General features: G+C 50.0%; 1 protein-coding gene across 1 annotated transcript; it reads right to left on the bottom strand.

The window, feature by feature from the left end:
* Positions 1-13,424: 13,424 nt before the first annotated feature.
* LOC142587222 (uncharacterized) lies at positions 13,425-15,870 on the bottom strand. The gene is made up of 3 exons (XM_075698094.1): positions 15,689-15,870; positions 14,672-15,144; positions 13,425-13,651 (listed from the first exon to the last, which is right to left on the bottom strand). Exons 1-3 carry the CDS (start codon positions 15,839-15,841, stop codon positions 13,495-13,497), a joined length of 783 nt encoding a protein of 260 aa, XP_075554209.1. The 5' UTR covers positions 15,842-15,870; the 3' UTR covers positions 13,425-13,494.
* Between the last annotated feature and the right edge of the window lie 546 nt (positions 15,871-16,416).

Raw genomic sequence — 16,416 nt, 5'->3', positions numbered from 1 at the left:
ATTTCGACCACCTGGGGTTCTTTAACGTGCGCCTAAATCTAAGTACACGGGTGTTTTCGCATTTCGCCCCCTTCGAAATCCGGCCGCCGTGGCCGGGATTCGATCCGGTGACTTCGTGCTCAGCAGCCCAACACCATAGCCACTGAGCAACCACGGCGGGTAGGCGTCAACGTTGCCGGATTCGAGACCCTCGTGGTGTAATGAACGACAAGAAAGGGGGTTAACCGAGGGGCCCAATATTTATTGATCTGCCTAATAAATAATATTACATTAATTATATAAGTATAAAAAATCTGCCCTACGTCTACTTTGCCGTCTGCGGCGAGTATTAGAACACAGCCATGGTGCACGAGCGCGCGCGTCTTCCATTGCCAGGTGCCATGGTTTGCTCACGCTGCTGCGTTGTTGATTCTATAGGGCGCCTCGATGCCAGCGCCGCCGCTTTCAGACAGAAGACACCTTTCGATCCAGGCCGTGCCGCCGCATCTTCGCGGGGAGCCACGTTGGTTCGAAGATGTCTGGCGTTGCGTTGTAAGAAATGCAGTGGCTAGCGCGGGGACGGTGCTGTAAACGCGTCGGTGTTTTATCTAAAACATTACATCACTTGTTCAACGAAAGCTGTGACAGGCTGTGGTGTGCCGCTGTGTGCTCCTTCACACGCGAGAGGCAAACGGATGTTTCGCTCCCCTCGCAGCAGCGAGCGAAGAAAAAGAAATAAGTGGCAGGCACAAGTGAAGCGCGACCGTTGGCACCCGACAGACAGCACCAAGATATGCGAGGTGAGTTGTTCCCTTGTCGTAGCATGTGACGAGGCATTTTCTCTCGTTTTCCGCGACAGCAGCCACTGTTTTCAAGTTTCCACGTGGTTCGGCGGCGCAAATGGCCGAGGCATGGCCTTTGCTGCGCGTCAGCGCAGCTCGTGTGAACACAAAGGACAACGAAAGAGCTAGAATTGTCGCGGATGAAGCATTGGTGACCCAGAAGGCAGTGAATAACAGCACCGATGAAAATGTCGACCTGGCGCCAGTTTCCTAGGGAAAACAAATCTATGGGCACTGCGGCTGAGCTAAACTGCGATAGGCGAAAACCTATCTATGACTGCCTCTGTTGCTGTTGTCTGAACTGTTCTGCAAACGGACGCTGCCGTGGCCGCGAGTATGGGATGCAATCACAGCCACATGGCTTCAAGGTTTGTCGCCCATGTGTGCGCACCCCCACGCGCATGTCCGCGCTCACCCACTCTCACAGCGCTACTGGCATGGCGCCTCCTCTCCTTGCTCCCCTCGCCAGTTATCGCCGCTTTCCTGCGTCCACCACGGACTGCCCGGCCACTCATGAGCCACTAAAGGCTTACGCCTTAAAATACTAGCGCATGGCTGTATTCTTACTGAAGCCAATAGTTTCTGATGTAGAGCTTTGTGGAAATCGCGCTGAACTGTTGCTGGCTGAACAACCAATAGAGTAGCACGGACTTACCCGGTTGACTTACCTGCAGGACACGGATTTGGCCTCCACATGGTGACCTTAGGAGTGACTATTCGTAATTGTGAGGTCTGTGTCTGATTTACGTGATTTATTTAAGTGTCGCTTCGGTGGAGCGATTGCCGGCAGCAAGTGCAAGGCTAATCCCACCAGTATAGCTACACAACCACTCAACTCAACTTACCCAGTTGAATGAGTACGATAAAGGTGGCAATAACTTCATGTATGCAAGACGGGAGATGCTTAACCTTGTCTTTCAATGCGAAAGTGTCTTCAAGCATATATGTGTGAGAACGAAGATAACCGTCTAAAGCGGCCAATGAAGAAAGACTCTGAAAGCAGCTGTAAACATGTCGGTGCACGACAACTTTCTTGCGCTTGGCATCCAGACTTAACTGACAAGCTGCTAAGCCGCTTTGTTTCCGTTCGACTTCACATTTAGTACGCGCTGGTTTAGCAAGCCGGAAGAACCGGGCCAGTCGTGTTGCAGCAAGACTGTTACAGGCACAAAACTCCAAGTGAGAAGCACCGTGTCTTTTTCTGGTGTAACTGATGAGCTGTTGCCAATCATGAACCTCTGAAGCTGACAAAATTACAATTAATAATGAAAAAAAGTTTCAGTTAGCGCTGTGTGTTGTCAGTCATATTTCAATCCTGTCGTAAGCGTTTCTTTTCTTTTGCCTTTTCCTTTTCTTTCTATCTTTTTTCTTTTCTTTTCTTTTCTTTTTTTTTTTTGACGGCGAGTGCTGTGAAAGTGCCGAAAAGACGTCGGCAACAGCTTAGGTAATCTTCTGCCACTGGAGAAAATGTTTCACATTGTCAAGATTAAGTCTAAGTTAACGCAGCGTCGTAAGTATACTGGTGTTGCGAAAACAAAGATGAACACACTGAATAGCTTTGCATTTTCAACTACCGAACAGCGTAGCTTAAGCTTAACGTTAAAAAAGAAGTCTCACATATTTGTTACTAACAATATATGCGCAAGCCCTACCTTTAAGAGAGATTAACTGATTAACTGAGCCCAATCTCCCAGCGGACGGGAACGTTCCAACCGAGATGGCGCCCACTATAAAAGCGCCCACCCTGTGGCGGAGGCGGACATCGAGGCACCCTAGTTTATCCCTGTTTCGTGCTTGCGTCGTAATGACCTGCGCAATTTTCAGTTGCCGCTCAAGAAGTAAAATACTGTGACAAGATGCCAGACTATGCATAACCAAGATGTATGTCTCCACTGTTTACCAGAAATGCTAACAATGCAGGGCGAACGCGCGATGTTGTCTTTGAACAATTCAGACAAAACCCACCTAAAGATGACTGTCGACGTTAATGCGATTAGCTTTCAAGAATGCATCGACACACGGTATTGTTAAACACACCTTTACCTAAAATCTGTAATGCTCATTGAGAGATTTCCATTGCCTCGGCTGCCGGGATTGGCCAATGCGTCTTAGACAGCAAGCCTGTGCACTCTGCTTTGTGACGTCATGCTACTGTCAAGCCCGGCGTGACGAAAGTGGTCCACTGATGATGAGACCAACTAGCCGCAGTCATCTTAATGTTTAACCCCCTGTTTTGTCCCAACTAACATACTTAAGTACTCGCTGTTTCCGCGCACCATCGATCGATGACTGGAATCACTTGGCTTTATGACACTTGTATATGCACATTTGTACTTCTTGTGTTCACATATGTTCTGTTTATTTTTTCCTTTTGTTTACTTGTTGCTCTCTCTGCATGGACGTATGTCTCTGCAGTATGTATTAAATAAAATAGAAAAGAAATGCAACGCACGGGAAACACGAAAGGATACCACGTACTTAATAGTTTTGGTGCTGCTTGTGCTTAAAAAAGAAATCCCATTCATGCTCGCGTTCCAGCAGCGCCTCCCAATTCTAGTAAACCAAGATTCGCAGAAAGAAGCCCACATCTAATGTAAAGTGAACTATAGTAATGTTTAACAGTCTTGGAAGAGAACAGCAATTTACAATAGGTAGCGAGGCACTGGAAGTGGTAAGGGAATTAGGGCAGGTAGTGACGGCGGATGCGGATCATGAGACGGAAATAATCAGAAGAATAAGAATGGGCTGGGGTGCGTTTGGCAGGCATTCTCAGATCATGAACAGCAGGTTGCCATTATCCCTCAAGAGAAAAGTGTATAATAGCTATGTCTTACCAGTACTCACCTACGGGGCAGAAACCTGGAGGCTTACGAAAAGGGTTCTACTCAAATTGAGGACGACGCAATGAGCTATGGAAAGAAGAATGATGGGTGTAACGTTAAGGGATAAGAAAAGAGCAGATTGGGTGAGGGAACGCGAGTTAATGACATCTTAGTTGAAATAAAAAAAAAAAGAAATGGGCATGGGCAGGACATGTAATGAGGAGGGAAGATAACCGATGGTCATTAAGGGTTACGGACTGGATTCCAAGGGAAGGAAAGCGTAGCCGGGGGCGGCAGAAAGTTAGGTGGGCGGAGTTTGCAGGGACGACATGGCCACAATTAGTACATCACCGGGGTTGTTGAAGAAGTATGGTAGAGGCCTTTGCCCTTGTTTGGATCGGACTGCTGGTACGATCTGTTGGGAACTCGGCGCTGACGCCCGTGGTTGTACCTGGGTCGCAAGCCCCAAGGGTAGCGTTGGCCTGGCGGCCTGGGGTACAACTGGAAGCATCCGAAGGTCCCGGCAAAGCATGAGTCGACTGGTAACAACAAAACAACTTGTTTATTTTAACATCGCAAAGAGTTGGCGGTCAGGTTGACCGAAGTAGAGAGACGGGAGAGCACTTCACTCAACAGAAGAAATCGGAGCCCTCTCTTTTGCGTCCGGGGGCAGCTGTTTTTATACTCTCGCAGTTGAGGGCAAGAAGGAACCCCTCAAAAGACGAGCACGTGAATGTACAATGGGCTAATGGTGACGCACACTGTCGTAGCGATGCCGTAGCACCATGACGAGCACGATCTCGTAGCACCCTGTCGAGCACGATCTCGTAGCACCCTGTTGTAGCGCTGCCGGTCGGGCACAATGACTGTAATGAGAGGATGGTCCCTGCTTTGGCATCGCCTGTTTCGGGCACAATGACTGGAATGAGAGGATGATCTTTTGCGGTCGCATCGCCGCAGTCGCGCCTGGAAACACCTGCCGATGAGTGTTGCGGCGACGACGATCGGGCCAAAATGTCTGCCGCCCCGCCGCAGTCGCGCCGGCAAAACCACGTGTCGCAGGCGAAACGCAACAGACCGCCCCGCCGGGGGAAGGAGATCCCGATGGACAGGGGACTGCATCCGCTGTCCGGAGGGATGTCGCTCGATGATGCTCATAACCGAAGTCGGGCGTCCCTCGACGTTTCTTGAGCGCAGCGCACAGAGAAGGCCTCGTTCTCTTGTTCAGGTTCGCACGGGACACTGCAAAGTGACTTCGGGAGAGTTCACATTTTTGTTCTCGTTCCCGGTAAGCGTTAGAACTACGCTGAAACTCAACCGCTCAGTCAGCAAGCACGGCACAACCCTCACTAAGCCCTGCCAGGCTCTTTCCCCTTTTTATACCACTGCCTAGTTCCTTACAGTAGTCTAGCATCACTCAGAACGCGTCCACAAATTGAAAACTTGCACTAGAAAGCATATCATCACTTTGAAACACTAAACAAAAGCAATATGTTAAAAAAATCCTGCCTCAGAAAAAAAAACATCAGTAACAAACAATTTTGAGGCTGATTCCTACGTTAGGGGCTTCGACTTAAGCCATCGGCGTTACCGTTGAGACTCCCCTTTTTGTAACGCACCTCAAAGGAATATTGTTGTAAAGCGAGGCTCCAGCGCAGGAGGCGGCCATTTTTGGGAGAGATGGTCTGCAGCCATTGGAGAGGGCAGTGATCCGTCTCAATGATAAACCTCGAGCCGGCTAGATAGCATGACAATTTCTGAACGGCCCACACGAGACACGCACACTCTTTCTCGGTGGCGCTATACGCCTGCTCACGACTGGTCAGCTTACGACTAGCATACAGGACGGGGTGTTCTACTTCTCCATTTTCCCGTTGGCACAGTACAACGCCCATGCCTCGCTCACTAGCATCGCACTGAACAATGAACCCTTTTGTATAGTCTGGCGATCGTAGCACAGGCTGGCTTGTTAGGGCACTCTTTAGGGCGCTAAAAGCTCTTTCCTTTGTCTCGTCCCAGACGACTGTTTGAGGCTCTGTCTTTCTTAGAGCATCCGTCAGGGGAGCCGCGATATCAGAGTACCTAGGGATGTACCTCTGATAGTAGCCGGCGACACCTAAGAACGACCGAATATCGGTCTTTGTGCGCGGTTGCGGAAAGTCTCGCACAGCGGCCACTTTTATTTCAGAGGGGCGGCGACGACCCTGACCAATCACGTGACCGAGGTAGACAACCTCGGCCTGTGCTAACAGGCACTTAGGAGCCTTTACTGTCAAGCCTGCTTCGCGCAGGCGGGTTAGCACTGCCCGCAAGTGTGTCATATGCTCAGACCAGGATGCGGAGAATATCGCTACGTCGTCTAGATACGGTAAAGCGAATTCTTGCGGTCCCCGCAACACTTTATCCATGAGACTTGAAAAACAGTATGGCGCGTTCTTCAAACCAAAACTCAACACTTTAGGACGGAATGTTCCCATTGGTGAAATGAACGCCGCATACCTACTAGCCTCTTCTGTAAGTGGAACCTGCCAATAACCCCTGACAAGATCTAGGGTGGAAATAAACTGAGCGCTACTAACTTTCTCAAGGCGCTCCTCGATGTTAGGGATCGGATAAATTTGATCCTTAGTGATGGAATTAAGCCTGCGGTAGTCGACGCAAGGACGAGGTTCCTTGCCCGGTACCTCAACTAAAATCAAAGGGGAGGTATAATCACTCTCACCTGCCTCAATAACACCGAGCTGTAGCATTTTCTTTACCTCAGCCTCCATAATATCGCTCTGGCGGGGTGACACCCGATACGCCTTGGATCGTACTGGCTCTGGGGAGGTAAGTTCTATATCATGAGTAAGTACCGAAGTCCTACCAGGCCTCTCAGAGAACAGACCTTGAAACTCTTGTAATAGCTGGTGTAGTTCGGTTTTCTGCTCAGGCGACAGCGGTGCTTTACTGATAAGGTCACTAATGACTTGACCGGTGTCTTCCCTGTTCGTCACTGAGCCTAGTCCCGGAAGCTCGACCGGAAGCTCTTCAGGAACGTTTACCATCATGCACACCACTGCTTCCCTTTGTCTATAAGGTTTGAGCAGATTACAGTGGTAAACTTGCTGTGCTTTCCGCTTTCCTGGCAGACTTACCACGTAGTTAACGTCCGACAGTTTCTGAACAATTCGCGCTGGGCCCTCCCACTGCACGTTCTAGTTTGTTGTTTAGCGATGTGCGCAATATCATGACCTCATCGCCAACCTCAAAACGACGGGCCCTGGCTGTCCGATCATAATAAACCTTGGCCCTCTGCTGGGCCTTTGTCATTGCTTCACCTGACAACTCCTGTGCCCTTCTTAAGCGTTCGAGGAGCTTAAGCACGTACTCCACCACGACTGGGTCGTCGCCCCTACCTTCCCACGATTCTCGAAGCATGCGAAGCGGAGATCGAAGCGAGCGACCGTACACCAGTTCAGCTGGCGAAAACCCCGTAGCCGCATGCGGCGCGGTCCTTAAAGCAAACATCACCCCAGGCAGACACAGCTCCCAGTCAGTTTGATGTTCAAAACACAAGGCTCTCAACACGCGCTTCATGACGGAGTGGAGCTTCTCAACGGAATTCGACTGTGGGTGGTACACGGAGCTGTGTAACAGCTTTACCCCACACCTTTCGAGAAAAGTTGTCGTCAAAGCGCTAGTAAACACTGTGCCCTGATCTGATTGGATTTCCGCAGGAAAACCAACTCGCGCAAATATGGACAGTAGTGCATTAACTATCTCAACTGAGCTGAGTTCTTTAAGCGGCACTGCTTCAGGGAACTTTGTCGCTGGGCAGATCACAGTCAAAATGTGTCTGTACCCCGTGGCTGTTACCGGCAGAGGTCCCACAGTATCAATAACGAGCCGTCTAAAAGGCTCCGTAATGATAGGTACCAATTTCAACGGCGCCCTCGATTTGTCCCCTGGTTTGCCCACCCGCTGACAAGTGTCACATGTCCTCACGAAATGGTCTGCGTCCCGAAAACACCCTGGCCAATAGTACTCTTGCAAGAGACGGTCCTTAGTTTTCTTAACTCCTAGGTGTCCGGACCACGAACCCCCATGCGACAAGCGCAACAGATCCTGACGATAGCATTGAGGCACGATCAGCTGATCGAACTCCACTCCTCTTCGGTCTAGATACTTCCGGTACAGGACTCCACCTCTTTCCACAAAACGCGCAGTTTTCCTGGCGATACCTTCTTTGACATTGCAGCGTATGTTTTCTAGGCTACCATCCTTTTTTTTTGCTCGGCTATCAAAGCCGACCGGCTGACTTTTAGCAACCTATCAAGTCCGTCTGACGTAGGCGCGATGAGCAAATCAGTAGATAGCTCTTCTAACTTTCCCGAATCGGGATTTCCCTCTCCAGTATCTGGCGCCTTCAACGCTACAGACTCAATTTTATTCAGTTCGGGCGTGCTCTGAATATCAGCTTGCTGCGCCTCTGACCCTTTTTCGTTGTTTGATAACGTCGGCCCCGCAACTACCGCCTTTGCAGCGAGCTCCCGAACCTTCGATCTGGTTAAGGCCTGAACACTAGCTTCACCAAACAAAAGCCCCTTCTCGCGCAGGAGGTGATCGGACCTGTTTGAAAATAGGTACGGGTACTGGGGGGGCAGCATAGATGACACTGCCGCCTCCGTCTCAAGCGCTCCGAAAGGTCCTTCAATAAGCACTTTTGCTACCGGCAGACACACGCTATGAGCTTCCACGGCTTGCTTGATCCATGCGCACTCGCCCGTGAACATATGGGGTTCTACGTAAGACGGGTGAACTACATCCATCGTTGCTGCGGAATCGCGAAGCACTCGGCACTCTTTCCCGTTCACGAGGAGGTCTCGCATGTAAGGCTCGAGAAGCTTCATGTTCTCGTCAGTGCTGCCTATTGAAAAAAAAACAACTTTTGGTGTTGTTTCCGGACACTGCGCCGAAAAGTGACCCGGCTTCTGGCACGTATAACACAAGCGCGCTCGCCTCATCTCGAACCGCTTTCTGCGTTTGGCTGCCGCCGTCTCTTTACGTTTGGTCGGACTGCTTTCGCTCGCATCCGCACTACGCGTGTCCCCCTTTAATCTCATGGGTGTGAACTTTGGCCTCTCAAACTTCGAGCCAAATTCACCCTTTTGACCGTCCTTAGCTCCGCGAGCCCGACGCGTCACAAACTCCTCGGCTAGCTCAGCGGCTTTAGCCACCGTACAAACGTCTGGCCTATCCAAGACCCAGTATCTCACGTTCTCAGGTAACCGACTATAAAACTGTTCTAGCCCGAAACACTGCAGAACTTTATCGTGGTCACCGAACGCTTTCTCTTCTTTGAGCCACTCCTGCATGTTTGACATAAGCCTATACGCAAACTCTGTATATGACTCACTTCTGCCTTTCTCATTTTCCCGAAACTTCCGACGGAACGCCTCCGCAGACAGCCGGTACTTTTTTAGCAGACTCGATTTTACTTTGTCGAAATCCTCTGCTTCCTCTCTATCCAAGCGAGCGACTACGTCGGCCGCCTCGCCGGGTAACAAAGTGAGCAAGCGCTGTGGCCACGTTTCCCGAGAGAACCCCTGCTTCTCGCACGTTCGCTCAAAGTTAACCAGGAACAAACCAATGTCCTCTCCAAGCTTAAACGGCCGCATCAGGTCAGTCATTTTGAACAATACTCGTTCTCCTGCACCGTGTGCCTGACTTCCATTACGAGCGCGTTCCATCTCTATCTCGAGACGCTTCATTTCCAAAGCGTGTTGACGGTCACGCTCTTCTTTTTTTTCTTGTTGCTCTCGCTCTTTCTGTTCTTTACGTTCGCGCTCTTCTTTTTCTTTTTGCTCTTTAAGTTCGCGCTCCTGTCTTTTTGCAGTCTCTCTCTCTTCAATGGTCTCAAGGCATTCCGACAGCTCGTCATCCTCAGCCTCTAACTCAAGAATAGCCTTTATCAGTTCTGGTTTTCTTAGTTTGTCTGAGACATCCAGACCCAACTCTCTTGCAAGCTCCAACAATTTCGGTTTGCGCAACGACTTCAAATCCATGGCTGCTCTGAATGCTGCTTTCTCTACTGCTTACTATTGTCTTGCCGCAAACTAACCCGGCAGCAACGACAACCACAATTACCAGCTCTGTTTCTGACACTAACAAAAGCCTGGCAAAGCTCAGAAGAAGAAAGTCCCGCACTCACCAAACCTCGCAGCCAAGAGTCCAGCGCAGTCGTTCCGCTGCAGGCAACCAGTCATCACACAGGGCTCGTTGCACTGCTCCCGGATCGTCGTTGAGCTGCTCAGCATACAGTCAACTGCATCTCTTCGCTGCTGGCCTCCGTTGTCGCGATCTCACCGCTGGCAGACAGTTGTTTGAAGTCGTAGGCGATCTCACCGCTGCCAACCAGATGTTTGGATCGGACTGCTGGTACGATCTGTTGGGAACTCGGCGCTGACGCCCGTGGTTGTACCTGGGTCGCAAGCCCCAAGGGTAGCGTTGGCCTGGCGGCCTGGGGTACAACTGGAAGCATCCGGAGGTCCCGGCAAAGCATGAGTCGACTGGTAACAACAAAACAACTTGTTTATTTTAACATCGCAAAGAGTTGGCGGTCAGGTTGACCGAAGTAGAGAGACGGGAGAGCACTTCACTCAACAGAAGAAATCGGAGCCCTCTCTTTTGCGTCCGGGGGCAGCTGTTTTTATACTCTCGCAGTTGAGGGCAAGAAGGAACCCCTCAAAAGACGAGCACGTGAATGTACAATGGGCTAATGGTGACGCACACTGTCGTAGCGATGCCGTAGCACCATGACGAGCACGATCTCGTAGCACCCTGTCGAGCACGATCTCGTAGCACCCTGTTGTAGCGCTGCCGGTCGGGCACAATGACTGTAATGAGAGGATGGTCCCTGCTTTGGCATCGCCTGTTTCGGGCACAATGACTGGAATGAGAGGATGATCTTTTGCGGTCGCATCGCCGCAGTCGCGCCTGGAAACACCTGCCGATGAGTGTTGCGGCGACGACGATCGGGCCAAAATGTCTGCCGCCCCGCCGCAGTCGCGCCGGCAAAACCACGTGTCGCAGGCGAAACGCAACACCCTGCAGTGAGCGTAACCAGGCTGATGATGATGATGATGATGACGACGACGACGACGACGATGATGATGATGATCTAATGTAAAAGCTTGCTGCGTTCCTCACACGCACAAAATATAAATAAAAGACGCATGGTTGAACCTATATGACATGCGGGCTGTCTGGGAACGGGAGCAGCTCAAAGAATAATGAGGCAAGAATGCTTGCCCGTGCCGCACGCAAAACAGCGTGCTTTCATTCCCGCCGAGAACAACACGTACCTGACGGCTTCGCAGCTACGTTCCCCGCCCAACATAGTCTGCGAGCTTAGAGTGATTTGTAGACCTTAATTTCTTGCATATATAGTGACGAAGTTCGTAGACAGCGTGAGATAATTATGATCATGTAAAAAAATATAATCAAGGAACTTTCGGGAATACATCCTTCTGTTTGCTAAGGAAACCGATAAACTGTTGTATACGGGTGTCTCAACATACAGTATAGCAGGGGACAACTGTTGGGCGCCGTGTGGTAAAGCCCCTTTACCACGTGATGCATGAAGTTTGCATTGACGTCATCGTGGCCGCCATCTTGGGCTACTAAAGCAGGGCGAAAAGAGGCGCAAGCAAGAAACGGGACAGCATGACAGCACGACAGGGGCGCATTGCGCGAGCCGAGCGACAACGCGATAACGGCGATAATAGGGTTAAAGAAGTCACTGAAAGATAAAGCAAAACAACATGTGCCCGATAATACGGCTCAATTTCGTCACCGTAGCCGCCATGTTTGCCCACTGCAGTGCGCTGAAGCTGAGTCTGCGACATCACGGGAAGACTACAGCTTCGTTTACATGAACTCGACAAGAGTACGGCGAGTCAGAAGTATAGAGACGCAAAACGTAGTGAAATCTTGAGCGTGAATAAAGGCGTCTTCTTTCCTATTTTCTTTTAGAAAACGTTCAGAAAAATTGAAATTCCAGTAAAAGTAGCTTATGTTTATTATTGCAGCAATAAAAAAAAAAGTTATCCCTAAATATATGCGACAATTGCTCGGAGAATACAAAGAAAATGGAATGAACGTCCTGTCCTCTTCTACGAAAGATTGCTAAAATGATAGCTGAGGAAAAGGTCATTGCCCTCGTCGCTCTCGCTGGACGCACTGGCATTGGAATCGATCGCGGCTGCGCTTCCACGTTCAAATTTGATTGTATACGCACGTATACACGAAGTTTTGAACACGTTTACTTTTGAGCCTGTCGCGAATTAAGCCCTTTATGAACATCTGCAGACAAACACCAGTTTCGTTCTCAACTGGCAGAGGGCGAAGATATCTGCAGCAATCTGTCAGTGGCTGGTTAGTGCAAAGGCCTTGCCACCAGGGTTGACGGTTCCACGTGATTCGCGGAGTCCCAGACGCCAGACCGACAGCAAAACACAGACGGCGTCCTGTATTGCGCCAAGTTTAAAATGTATGGGCCCATATAGCTTTCAAGACGAAGCTGAAAGCGTATAGTGAAAACGCTTGAAAACTGTGCTGTCGCTTTCTCGACGTCGTTGCCTCTCTTAGAATTGTATGCTGCAAAAGCCGAGAATTGCAAGTATAGTTGCAAGCTATGTTTTTGTTTTACAGCGAAGCTGTATATGGTTAATGTTCCTTGCTTTCATACCCATGTCCATTCATTCCCCTGTAAGCACTCATACCCTCCTAAGCAAGCAAGAAATACAATAGATCATAGCCCCGTAAGGCAGAGGCTACAAGCACTCAGCAAAGGGATGCGAACCGCATTTGCATTTTTTCTAATCACGCATACAACATAGGAAACAGCGTGTCGGAAACTGTATTCATCAATGGCTCATACCATTGTATGAGCCATAGGGAGTATAAGGGAGTAAATGACAGAGAGAGATGTGATAAGAGAGTAAAGAAGGGCACTGTTTACGTGTGTACAACAGAGCGACCAAGTCGGAGTCACCCATGGTCGACTTGTAGAGTGACCTCTTGCAGAGAGTTTGTCCCTGCCGATTCAAATACTGGTGGGCTTGCGGGGTGTGGCAAGACGTGTAGTTCACTTTCTTTTTTCCATTCTGTGTGTGCGTGTCGCCAATCGCGGAGAGGAATGCGCAGCCGTACACACACCCTACATAAAGGGTGTGTGCACGGCTGCGCCTCATCAACATCAATGGTGTGTTCACGAGGGTGAGTGAGCGTGCTTTCTTGGTGCTCGAACAACTCATGCCTTGAGCAACGACAGCCGGTGTAGACTTTATCGTTAATGTTTAATGTTCCATACGTGACCCTGGCCAGTCCTTGAGCAGGATTGCACGAAGAGATGATTGTTTGCACTGAAAATCGAAATTCCGTCATAACCGCGACTAATCATTATTTCGCTAATTATATTATAAACTGGTTGCTTTGCGACACGTATTGCAACGAATTCCGAGCACGAATGCGTTCCCAAAAATGTGCGATTTTCTTTTTATTTTTCTGCGCGAGCGATATATGTCCATCTCTCCGAGTGATCAAGCTCAGTTAAGTATAGATTTGTGCTCTTCAAAAAAAAAAAAGAAAGCTTTTCACATAGTCAGCGCCGGTGCATATCTGCAGGACGCCTTGATGTCAAACCTGTTTGGCATCGCCTACCCGCGTGCATATAACGCAGCACCATCTATTGATTTCACAATCACGTGGACATACAAGAAGGCTTTTATTTGAACAGTTGGTCGCGGTCAGTTGACCTCAATTTCAGTGAAAGTATGCACTTTGCGACTGAACATTGGAGCACGTGATTATCGACCAAAGAAGCTCTTCGAGAAGATCTCTGTCAGCTCCACACTTATCGCGAAGTTGACGAACAGGGTCTCGCAGTCTGCGTTCGATCCTCCGGCAGCGGACGCATTCCTGTAGAAGGCGAAAGCCCGGTCGCTGAACTTAGGCTCGTACCAACTGCACAGACGAGAAAGCGGTGATCACCAGGGGCACGTCCGACAAATAGCGTGACGAGTCGATTCAAGATGAAATCACCGAGACAGTACAGTAAACGTGACGGGCACACCACCCTCCAGCCCGTTTATTTTGACGTTCCCATACATAGTATGCACGTGACGTCACATCCGCTGCTGTCGTCTGCTTCCGCTACCTTCCGCCATCTTGGGGAACCTTATCAACAGCCTATAGGTTCCCAAACATGGCGCCGCCGTAAACCGGAAGTCGCGGAGTATCCTTGAATGACGTACGTGCATACTATGTATACACAGTGTGCATGCTTCACTACGAAGCGTGCCGGTATAAACCAGGCGTGGTAAGTACATTGAGCTGTTTCAGTAAATTGCAGCGATACTGTATGCCGTGAGAAGGCACGATGAGTCATAAAAGGCGCAACAAGTAAATGCGGGCTGTATTTTAAAGAATCGAGCCAAAGAATAAATATCTGAAGTTTAGTGAACGTCTACTACGCTACAGCGGCGAGAAATACGAATACCATGGCGAATACGAGAAAGAACTCCACGACGTCACACTGGCGTACCGGCGCTAACGTTTCGAGCACGAAATAAAAAAAAATGGCCTTCAGTTTACCTTCCAGTAATCAACCTATTACCGGTAAATAATCATCGAAAAAAATAGAGTTCAAAGTGCACGCCCAACAGCAACGATATCTATCATTTGGCCAAATTGGTCATAAATGAGTAAGGGATACCACTGGGCCAATATTGGCGAAGCCGCAGGGCAGGTAATTGTTTCATTTTTTTTTGTTAGCAGCGTCTAAACAGCACCTATAAGCAGACAAAGCGCGCACCTGCTGGTTAGCGGCTATGACCTAAGTTCCGGCACATCACATCCGACATGTTTCAGCGCGCCTCGGGCAGCCGCGGGCACCGAGCTGCGGCTTCTCGTAGGCCATGCGTCACTTCCGGCGGCGGGAATTGGCGGCGTTCTATTTACGCGGTACTAGACTAGATCGCTTACCTCAAGTACTCGGGCGTGTTAGCGCTGTCCGGGCCGGACGCGGTTGGTCGCGCGGCCACCATGCAGAAGAGCTTGGCCAATTGCCCCGCCATGTGCAGCAGGTCGTGAACCCCGGCGCTACTGACGTTCATATTGACGCCGTGCGGGCTAACGGCGGGGCAGTTAACTCTGCGTATAGCGCACCTCGACGTGTCGAGCCCCTCCTCATCGACGTCGACGCCACAGCGATAAATGATCCCCCCCTGTTCTTCACACATATAGCTATCAAGCGAACGGGTGGACGGCGTAGCCTCGGCGACGTCCGAAACGGACTCTGCGTCGGGCGCGTCCTCGGGCAGTTGCGGGACCGGGCTACCGGTAACAACGACATCGTCGCCGTAGTGTTCGACCGCCGGCGGTAGCGGGCAGAACGACTCGACGGCTGCTCCCTCGGCCACGGCTTGCTCTGCAGCTGCGTCTGGACCGTCAGCAACCTGCAGCGCAGAGTATACAGCATATAGAGACGGCCACCGATGAATGCGTAATGAAGGCAAATAAAACGCGTGAGCAAAATGGTACCAACTGTTTCCGCGCATGAGAGAAGTGGAGCGTAAGACAGCGTACGGGGGCATACAGTCGATACATGAAGAAACGGAGCTGGGCGGACCAGGTAATGCTTAGGGCAGACAGACAGCCGGTTGTCTACTAGTGTTACAATATGCGCATCAGAAGAGGGGAAGACGGCATAGAAAGAGGCGGTGATTTGCAATTCGAAAATTTGCATGCATATGCATATGACTGGGGAAGTAGGATGACAACGATGACTGCCGCATGCGATAGTACGTTGCTTTCACTCCGCACGGGGATGCAAGTGAAAGCACGAAGTGTACGGCACACAACAAGGAATCTACGGAGGGCGATCGTTTGCAGTTGCAACATGGATTGCCGCTATACAACCACCGTAACGTAACGCCTCTACAACCGCTAAAGACACAATGAGGCCGACCGGTCCGCGGACCGGCTGTGTCATGTACGCACCTTCAGGTCAACGGGGACCGGGACGGTTCGGTCTTTCGCGAAGCACGAGGCCATCCTGGCCGTGGCGGCCAACTTGCATTCGGTCGGGGTTCCCACGATGCCGAAGGGCGTACGTATGCCGCCGAAGGGGTTAGGCGTGTCGCCGGCGGCCATTAGGGCCGCGGACAACACCGCCAGGAACACTGGAGCTCGCAACATCTGCGAATCTGTTAGTCATCACAAATTTTATCTTCGAAGCCGTTTGCGTAAGTTGTTGATTTAGTTAAATTCGTTTATTTTAAAACACCTTACAGGCATCTAGAGGCGCGTTACGTAAGCACGATGTACACCAAATGTCGGCCGAGTAATATTTAAAGAAAAAACTGGTATAGTAGCAATAATACGTATGAAAAATAAATAATACGCAAATAACGCACAATCTACACTGAGCGCAATACAGCAGTAAGCCGCAAAGCGAAAGAAAAAAAAAAAGGGAAGGAAAGAAATGTGCGGACGTCACGCATACAATCAAACGGTAAAACACAGCGCAGGGAACACAAGGCAAGAGTAATGTGTTAATTAGCACCTACCATATACATGCATCACAACAAGCACATAGCTCCTAGATTAAGAGAAGCGCGAAAATAAGATGATGATGATGATGATGATGACGACGACGACGAAAAAAACGAAATCAGCTAAAGCCTAACTTATGAAGAGTTTGCAAAATTCATGAATTCACTGCAGGT

The sequence above is a fragment of the Dermacentor variabilis genome, chromosome 7, assembly GCF_050947875.1.
Source record: "Dermacentor variabilis isolate Ectoservices chromosome 7, ASM5094787v1, whole genome shotgun sequence".
Taxonomy (NCBI): Eukaryota; Metazoa; Arthropoda; class Arachnida; order Ixodida; family Ixodidae; genus Dermacentor; species Dermacentor variabilis.
The sequence above is the reverse complement of the archived record's forward strand: the minus strand, read 5'-3'. Positions and strand labels throughout refer to the sequence as shown.

Coding starts and splice junctions, on each gene's coding strand:
- LOC142587222 (XM_075698094.1), bottom strand. CDS start 15,841: ATGGCCGCCGGCGACACGCCTAACCCCTTCGGCGGCATACGTACGCCC. Junction 15,145..15,688: donor CGGTCCCCGTTGACCTGAAG/GTGCGTACATGA, acceptor TCTGCGCTGCAG/GTTGCTGACGGTCCAGACGC. Junction 13,652..14,671: donor AACACGCCCGAGTACTTGAG/GTAAGCGATCTA, acceptor TCGTCTGTGCAG/TTGGTACGAGCCTAAGTTCA.